At 39.8% G+C, this 9,697-nt stretch overlaps 1 protein-coding gene across 5 annotated transcripts in view; it reads left to right on the top strand.

The window, feature by feature from the left end:
* The first annotated feature begins 260 nt into the window (after positions 1-260).
* LOC106565409 (diacylglycerol kinase alpha) overlaps positions 261-9,697 on the top strand; it is a 31,985-nt gene continuing 22,548 nt past the window's right edge. For 4 of the 5 annotated variants that reach the window (XM_014132510.2, XM_014132509.1, XM_014132508.1 and 1 more), the window contains exons 1-2: positions 4,430-4,515; positions 5,116-5,245. In XM_014132510.2, coding sequence (XP_013987985.1) covers positions 4,498-4,515; positions 5,116-5,245 — 148 coding nt within the window. In that variant the 5' untranslated portion in view covers positions 4,430-4,497. Of the gene's footprint in view, positions 475-4,429; positions 4,516-5,115; positions 5,246-9,697 lie in introns of those variants that run through there. The other variant, XM_014132512.2, reaches the window with a different exon arrangement.

The following is a 9,697-nucleotide window of genomic DNA, read 5'->3' as shown; positions in this document are numbered from 1 at the left end:
TTTTTAAATTGTCCCCATATTGTAACAAAGTTGACAAATTCGCTACATTGTATTCTTCCTCACCTGTCCACTCGATAACAATTCCGTGGCTCTTGTATTTCTAATCTGTAGTAGCCTATTCTGTCAATTATCCACTGTCAAACGCGAGAAGCCCCCCCGTCCCAATGGATTACGTTACCCCCTAAATTACACTCCATTTCCCAAAATCTAAATAGGAACTGTCCTATAATATTGTCACCAAGGCGGTGCTAGTGTAATTGTCGCAAACTGCAAGCCCTTCCCCGCCCACTAATCCCTTGGATTTATATAATGCACTAATACACTAACAACATCTGCTCACTTAGTTGTGGCCATAGCAGTCGCGTAGCCGTCCTAACCATCCATATTCGACCGAATTCTACTGTGGATAGCGGGTTTTTCGGGTCCACTTGTCCCTCGTCACCAGAGCCATCTATTAGGACGCACTTCACCAAAGTAAGCTGTTATTACATTCCCTTACAATTGATTCGTCTTCACCTGTAAACAATGAGTGTAGCCTACTGAAAGAGCAATGACCACTTGTCGATACGACGCAATGTGTAGGCTTTGGCACCTGAGGGTTTTATTTATTTTATTTTATTATTTTCCATATAAGGTCAAACAACATATTTCGTCTATGCCAGCCTATCATCGCGCCCTGGACTTGTTTGACTAACAAATTGGAACTGATTTTGGCCACTTTAATCTACACTGTAATTTTATGTTCGACCTGTAAGACTTCCAATGCATCCGTTGTCATTATTTCTCAACTCAAGTTTGTATAAATATTGGTTGGATCTGTGTAGGCTACATATGGAATGATTTACACAGAACACAATAGAGTTTGAATCTAAAATATACGTTCCATATAAAAGCAATTTTAAGGAAAATGTCTGCTTGTGCTTTTCATACCTTGTGCTCTTAGACCAGTTTCCCTACCCTTCCCACTATTTCCTCATGGGATCCTGCTTTGTCAAAATTGTAGACTCAGGTGTGTAGGTAAAATGTGTAGGTGACTGATTGAGTAACTCATTGTGTTCGATCCTTGAGTCAGCCATGCATCAGAGATGCCACAACTTCATCTCCTCATACTAGATCAAAGCTGGTGTCAAGAATCATGGTGTTGGTATACTGCAGCCCACTACTGTGTATGTCAGCAGCTTTTCTCAACCTGGGTTTCTAAAATATTTAATCTGACATTACTCTGTTAATCCAGTACAGGACATTACAGGATGTACCCTGTCAAAATAGAATGAAATCAAATCAGGAAGTTAAACAATATACCCTTAATCCCAATGTTTGACAATTAACCCAAAACCTTCAAGCCTCTGAAACATTATATTTGGTCTTTTTGTCATTTTGGGGTAATGTATTCTTTTGTCAATTACTTTCATACTGGTAAAAAAAACACATTGAACGTGTGTAAACTTCAATTGACTTAGTGACATCCTCATTGATCAAATGTAGTTATGAAATGAGCAGCAGTATGCATTATAGTCTGTTGTTGATTCTCTCTAAGTAATTAGATTTTCCACAAAAGTTTCCAGGCCACTGGAACAAAGTACTGACGTAGAATAAAGACATTTTTCTTGGGTGATGAGAGTCATGCTCAAATGATTCCCTTAATTGGAAGAGTAACCCCAAACAGGCAGGATTCCACTGTCTGGGCCAGCTGGAGATTTACCATCACATTTTGCCAGTCTCTTTTCATCTGAGTATGAAACTAGAAAGTGTTCCTCAGGGATGTATTTGATTAGAACATGGTTTTGACGTTATCTTCAGATGGGGTGTGAGGAAATAACAAATGTGATAGGCATTAGGAATTTAGGGCTTAGGAACTGTAGAAAAATTACACACTGGTAAGGAACGACACTGAGTGTACAAAACATTAATAACATCTGCTCCTTCCATGACAGACTGACCAGGTGAAAGCTATGATCCCTTATTGATGTCACTTGTTAAATCCACTTCAATCAGTGTAGATCAGGCCTGGGCAATTATTTTCCATGGAGGGCCACATTAGAATATATGTTTGCTATTGCGGGCCAGAATCATATTACAGGATTATACATCATGTGTATGACTGTGTTGACAGATATATCTACTGTAAATCACGTCCAGATATGCTACTTATTTAACTTTTTTAACATGCACAGAAATAAACTACATCCATGTTCTCCTTTTGGTAGGTATTTTCATTATTAAACATGCAATGAACTACATGGAGGAAAAAGTACACTGTGCATTCAGCACCACGGACAGAACTCTTGTGAATGGATATGCACAAGAGAGAGAGCTCAACATTACATTTAAAGTAATGTTGAGGAGTGAAGGAGTGAGGAGTGAAGTCTCTGATGTGCATTGACTTGAGCAGTGAAGTCTGGTATAGTTTCTTGCGTCGCTATGCGCAGGATTGCTGAGAGGTGAGAGTCAGTAAGAGATGATCTGTGCCTTGACTTGTTATATTCCATCACTGAAAATGTCTGTTCACATACATAGGTTGACCCAAACAGTACAAACATCTTCTGAGCATGACTCCTAATCTTTGGAAAGTTTTGTTCATCGAGAGATGCATAGAACCTCGTCAGTGACATTGTTTTGAATAGTTCTCCAATCACTGCATCAGACTGGAGATCGATAAGCTCAAGTTGCACGTCAGTGGAAGTGTTATCCACATTGAAGGTGAAAGGAGAGGAACCAACAGCATGTCAGGGAACAGACTAGTAGTGTCAGAAGGTGGGTGTGATTGTAGGCTTCTACTTGGTGGGTCAGGAGGAGTAATTTTCCCTTGAAGGCTTTGACAAGATTTTACATCTGATGTGCAAAAAGGCCCTTCCCTTGTAGTTTGGAATTCAGATCATTCATGAGGGCCATGATGTCCATAGTAAAGGCAAAACCAGCCGACCATTCTTTATGTTGCAGTTGAGGGAAATCCACATATTTTCCCTTTCATTTGCAAAAACTCAGCAATCTCCGATTTCAGGTCTCACACCGTTTTAAGCACCTTCCCCAAACTCAGCCATCTCACGTTTGTGTGGTAGGGGAGATCTGCATGACCCGACTCTGTCTCTTCCAACAGTGAGACAAACTGCCTGTGGTTTAAAGATTTTGGCTTATGAAGTTTACCACTTTAGTGACTGTATCCACAACATAGCTCATTTTCAGAACACATTTACAGGGCATCTCCTGATGAATAATGAATAAAATAATTTTCTGATCTGGGTTCAGCTCAGCTACTTGATCTTGTATCCTTTTCAAAAGGCCAACGTTTTTTCCTGTCCCAGCTTTGCCACACATTTATTAACCTTCTCCAATAAATCTTTGCCTGTGGTTGCGCTCTTCGTTGACTGCACTGAAGCAAGCTCCTCTGTAATTTCCAGGTCTGGGGTTATGCCTCGTAAGAATATCAACAATTTCGCCGTGTCACGTGCATCACTGGTCTCATCCAGGACCAATGAGAAATAGATGAAATCCTTTACCTTGTTTTTCAACTGTTGTTCCATATTCTCTAAAGTGCTCAACACGCCGTGTCAATGTTCGTATTGACAGGGAAACATTTTCAAACAGCTCTTTCTTGTCGGGGCAAAGTATTGCTGCAGAGTCAATTAACATTCTTTAATGAATTTGTCCTCAGCGAATGGCTTGCCAAATACATTTAAACTCAGGTTTTCACAATTCCTGACATTTAATCCTAGTAAAAATTCCCTGTTTTAGGTCAGTTAGGATCACCACTTTATTTTAAGAATGTGAAATGTCAGAATAATGGTAGAGAATGATTTATTTCAGCTTTTAATTCTTTCATCACATTCCCAGTGGGACAGAAGTTTACAAAGTAGATGTCCTAACCGACTTGCCAGAACTATAGTTTGTTAACAAGAAATTTGTGGAGTGGTTGAAAAACGAGTCTCCAACCTAAGTGTATGTAAACGTCCGACTTCAACTGTAAATTTAGCAATTTTGTGGGACTGTACATAGCTAGCTCTCGCGATTCCATCGTTTGCTGAATGCAGTTTTGTGAAAAGTCCTTGCTGCTTTTTCAACTGAGAAAGCAACTCTTTCGATGCACTTGCCCTCTGCTCAGAAGACATATTCTTATATTTCTCTGCATGCTTCGTTTGGAAGTGTCGGGACAAGTTCATTGTCTACTTTCCTTTTCTTTGAAATCTTTGAAAAACTCATTTTTGCTCAATTTCTAGCTATCTGCTATTTGTAACTGTGACGTGTATGTCAGCCTGTCAGTCACTGTCTGTACTCGTGCAGTTGTTATTAATACGTGCCTTCAAAATAAATGTCCCACAAGCGGTGGGGGTTAAATGATTACACAAAGGCGAGTATTCATTGGGCTTTTAATTTGAATAACAAATATTTTTTTCAAAACTACTGTCGCAAATTCTTTACGTGATCTGAGTATGATTCCGCGGGCCGTATTGAATCAGGTAGCGGGCCGCATAGGCCGGCCTTTGCCCAGGCCTGGTGTAGATGAAGGGGAGGAGACAGGTTAAAGAATGATTTTTTAAGCTTTTAAACATGGATTGTGTATGTGTGCCATACACAATAGGGTGAATGGACAAGACAAAATATTTAAATGCCTTTGAAGGGGGTATGGTGGTCGGTGCCAGGTTTGTGTCAAGAACAGTAACGCTGCTGGGATTTTCACATTCAACAGTTTCCCGTGTGTTTCAAGAATGGTCCACCATTCAACTTGACACAACTGTGGGAAGCATTAGAGTCAACATGGCCCAGCATCCCTGTCGAACGCTTTCGACACCTTGTAGAGGCCATGCTCCGACAAATTGAGGCTGTTCTGAGGGCAAAATGGGGGAGGGGGTGCAACAAAATATTAGGAAGGTGTTCATAATGTTTTGTACACTCAGTATGTGTGATGTTGCACAAAGAATGGGGTCAAACCTGTTTCGTGGGACGTCACGCTCACTATTTATAGATAGTGACTGTCTCAACTATCTCCCCTTCTTCGCCGACTTGCTAATTTACTGCTTCTGGACTCAAAGTGGACAGATTTATATTCTCTCATTTTTTTTGGTGTAGGATTCATATTTTTTTCTCCTTCTCAGTCACTCTCCTGTCTCTCTACCTCAGTCTCTCTGGCCAGTGTGGGAGAAACTTGCGACGATGGCGGCTCCAGACCAAGCTAAAGACACAGCTACAAACCCAGACGGGAGGGATTTGAGCCCTGTGGACTTCATCCAGCTGCAGCAGTACATGGAATGTGAGTGCCATTTTTAATTAAAAGGAAAGGTGGGTCAGATACAATGCTAATACCATACTTCTAGAATTAACTTCAACAGTCTGTGGCTCTAGCTCTAATGAACCTGACGAAGACCTAGTTGGGTAAAAATGTTATCCTATTGAATACTTGGGAACCACCACCAGGAAGTGGAATATTATTTCATAGTTTTGATGTTCACTATTTATTCTACAATGTAGAAAATAGTAAAAAATAAATAAATTTAAAAGCCCTGAATGTGTCGGTGTGCTACAGTATATATTCTTTTTTCACACCAGATACAAACATACACATGCAAACAACAACTATATCTCATCTGCCCATGCCCCCTCCCCCCCATTGCCTGCACTATTGTTTGCCATATGGCCTTTGTTTTTTCCCCTCGGTTGCTCATGCTATTTCAATAATAAATCATTAGATTTTCCATTGTGTTAATGATGGAGGATTGATTGACTTCCAAGTTTTTAGTATACGTTTCTTCAAGATGAGTGTTGAGAAGAAAATCGTCCAACCCACTGGGTATCTCACTACACCCCCATATGCCATGTCTTGAAATATGCAGACAGATGGATTAAAAGTACCATTAAATTGTAATACTTCTAACAGCCAACTTTTTAGCTCCGCCCATAACTTTTGGACTTTATAGCATTCCCAGAAAGCATGAATTATTGAGTGATTGTTAGTTTTACACGAGTCTGCTGTTGTGCTATAGAATTTGTGAAATTTGTCTTTTGAATTAAACATTCTATACGTTAGTTTATACTGGATTAAGGGTACATTTTCGTTAACTGTAATTTCGTTAGTTATGCTCCAACATTTGGTATTTTATTAGGATCCCCATTAGGGATGCACAATATATCGGTGAACAAATCGGAATTGGCCGATATTAGCTAAAAATGACAACATCGGTATCAGCCGATGTCTAGTTTAACGCCGATGTTAAAAACCGATGTCAAAGCTGACGTTCATACCTATATAACATAGGTACATGACGTAATAACACCACATAAAAGTTTGCGCTACACAGCATTCCTAACCTAGCCCACACAATGTCTGCTGTGTGGATCGAGCAGTCAACAAGTCGAGCAGTAATTTTGAAGAGTAAGAACATTTCAGCGAGACAACTCAAAGGCGAAAACCATTAAAGCTAAGATAATGGATTCATTGCCCTTGACATTCAATTGTTCTCTGTCGTAGGTGATGTTGGCTTTCGCCGACTGGTCGAGCACCGTTACACACTACCAAGTGCTCTATTTACACAGTAATAGCGTCACTGCTATTAGCTTCATGACATACATACTATGGAACGCCGTTTGGGTCTTTGCGTGTCAAAAAAGATACAGTAGCACCGTCAAAGCTGTACAAAAAAGTCTGCAAACAAGCAAACACCGGCCACGAACGATGTGTTTACAATACCGCATTGATAATAAAGCATCATTTGTTCGACCGTAGCTTCTGGGGCAGCTAGCTTTAGCTTGGTACCTAGCTGGCACCAATACAACCGGCCTGAAAACAATGACCAGTAGAAACGGCAGTCATTTTCATTATTCTTAGCAATGATTTAGGAATCCTTGTGAGTAAGTATTAGCTAGGTTGCCACTTGTTGTTCGCCTATTGAAATTGAACTTCAGTTCATGAAAATAAATAGCTAGCCAACTACTTAACCCTGTTGCCCATAGCTAACATTATAAGATTCAGCTAGCTTCATCTGGCTAGTGAGGCTCAACCGGACCTGGTTATGTGTTATGAAGCTAGCCACAATAAGGATTAGGCACAATAGTGGAATTTGCGGTTTGCCTTCAAAATAAAGTATGTAATTGACAGTGATGCAAATTAATACAAATAGTAGAATTGTGCCATACTTTTATTTTGAAGGCTAACTGAATAGTCCACTATTGTGGCTAATCCTTATTGTGGCTATTTTCACATAGATGGGTCCGACCACCATTAATAAAATAAGAACTGTCTTATAAATTAGGGTAATTTTAGATGATGACACCTAGCTATACAGCTACTGAAAAAGATTATGTTGTGTTATTTGACACGTGAAATAGTGATATTTGACATGTATATTTTTTGACACGCAAAGACCCAAATGGCGTTCCATAGAAATCCTGGTTGAGAATGAAATGACTGAACAAATGAACAACGAAACAGCACATCAAGTAAGTGAAATAAATAGGTTTTGATTATGTTTTACTGGTAATGGGGACGTAAATGCCAACAACATCACTTTTTGGTCAGTGTGGTGTGTGTGTGTGTGTGTGTAACCTTTATTTAACTAGGCAAGTCAGTTAAGAACAAATTCTTATTTACAATGACGTCCCGGACGACCCTGGGCCAATTGTGCTCCACCCTATGGGACTCCAAATCACGTCCGGATGTGATCCAGCCTGGATTCGAACCAGGGACTGTAGTGCCACCTCTTGCACTGAGATGCAGTGCCTTAGACCGCTGCGTCCATGTGTTAACTGTTTAACTGTACTAGAATGCTTAAAAGGCTGCTAAAATTGTAAATATCGTTTATCTGTATCTTTTTTTTTTTGGCAAGGAAAATATCGGATATCGGTATCGGCCAAAAGTGTCATATCGGTGCATCACTAATCCCCATTAGCTGTTGCAAAAGAAGCATCTACTCTTCCTGGGATCCACACAAAACATGAAACATGACATAATACAGAACATTAATATACAAGAACAGCTCAAGGACAGAACTACATACATTTTTTGTTAAAAGGCACACGTAGCCTACATATCAATACATACACATAAACTATCTAGGTCAAATAGGGGAGAGGCGTTCTGCCGTGAGGTGTTGCTTTATCTGTTTTTTTAAACCAGGTTTGCTGTTTATTTGAGCAATAGGAGTTTCATGCAATAATGGCTCTATATAATACTGTACGCTTTCTTGAATTTGTTCTGGATTTGGGGACTGTGAATAGACCCATGGTGGCATGTCTTGTGGGATAAGTGTGTGTGTCAGAGCTGTGTGTAAGTTGACTATGCAAACAATTTGGGATTTTCAACACATTAATGTTTCTTATAAAAATAAGTGATGCAGCCTGTCTCTCCTCAACTCTTAGCCAAGAGAGACTGGCATGCATAGTATTTATATCAGCCCTCTGATTACAATGAAGAGCAAAACATGCCGCTCTGGGCCAGCTGCAGCTTAACTAGGTTTTTCCTTGCAGCACTGGACCACACGACTGAAAAATAATCAAGATTAGACAAAACTAGAGCCTGCAGGACTTGCTTTTTGGAGTGAGGTGTCAAAAAAGCAGAGCATCTCTTTATTACGGACAGACCTCTCCCCATCTTTACAACCATTGAATCGATATGTTTTGACCATGACAGTTTACAATCTAAGGTAACGCCAAGTAAGTTTCCTCAACTTGTTCAACAGCCACACCATACATTACCAGATTCAGCTGAGGTCTAGAACAGGCAGTGATTTGTACCAAATACAATGCTCTTAGTTTTAGAGATGTTCAGGACCAGTTTATTACTGGCCACCCATTCCAAAACAGACCAACTCTTTGTTAAGGGTTTCAGTGACTGTGGTTGCTGATGCGTATATGGTTGAATCATCAGCATACATGGACACACATGCTTTATTCAATGCCAGTGGCAGGTCATTGGTAAAAATAGAAAAGAGTAGAGGGCCCAGAGAGCTGCCCTGCGGTACACCAAACTTTACATGATTGACATTAGAGAAGCTTCCATTAAAGAAAACCCTTTGAGTTCTATTAGATACATTGCCATATTGTGGATTCAGAGCTGAGGTTGAAAAGTCATAACATATACACTACCGGTCAAAAGTTTTTGAACACCTACTCATTCAAGGGTTTCTCTTTACTTTTTACTATGTTCTACATTGTAGAACAATAGTGAAGACATCAAAACTATGAAATAACACATATGGACTCATGTAGTAACCAAAAAAGTGTTAAGCAAATCCAAATATATATTTTTATTTGAGATTCTTCAAATAGCCACCCTTTGCCTTGATGACCAATTTTTTCACTGGTACTGTATAAAAAAATGAATACTTGGGGAGCATTATACCAGACCGTGTGGATGTACTTTTTGTCCTAAATTATCCTCTCTAATCCAGCATGCACCTTGAACCAGTGGATGTTCTCATACTACTCAACAAAATCTAGGGGTAATGTTCCAAGAGGGTGAACAGGGAGACGGCGTGAAAGGGTACTGCTTCCTTGCCTCACTGGAGTTTCATATAGTCAATCAAATTTAAATCAAATGTATTTTATAAAGCCCTTTTTACATCAGCAGTTGTCACAAAGTGCTTTAGAGTTACCCAGACTAAAAGCTCAAAGAGCCGCACTAGAATGGAACCCAAAAGGCAGAGGTTTTTAGTTCTTTGAGGGGCATGTATTTTGCCTGTCAGACGTCCTGTGTATTTGTTTGATTTAT

The sequence above is a fragment of the Salmo salar genome, chromosome ssa12 (assembly GCF_905237065.1).
Source record: "Salmo salar chromosome ssa12, Ssal_v3.1, whole genome shotgun sequence".
In the NCBI taxonomy this organism is placed as follows: Eukaryota; Metazoa; Chordata; class Actinopteri; order Salmoniformes; family Salmonidae; genus Salmo; species Salmo salar.
The sequence above is the reverse complement of the archived record's forward strand: the minus strand, read 5'-3'. Positions and strand labels throughout refer to the sequence as shown.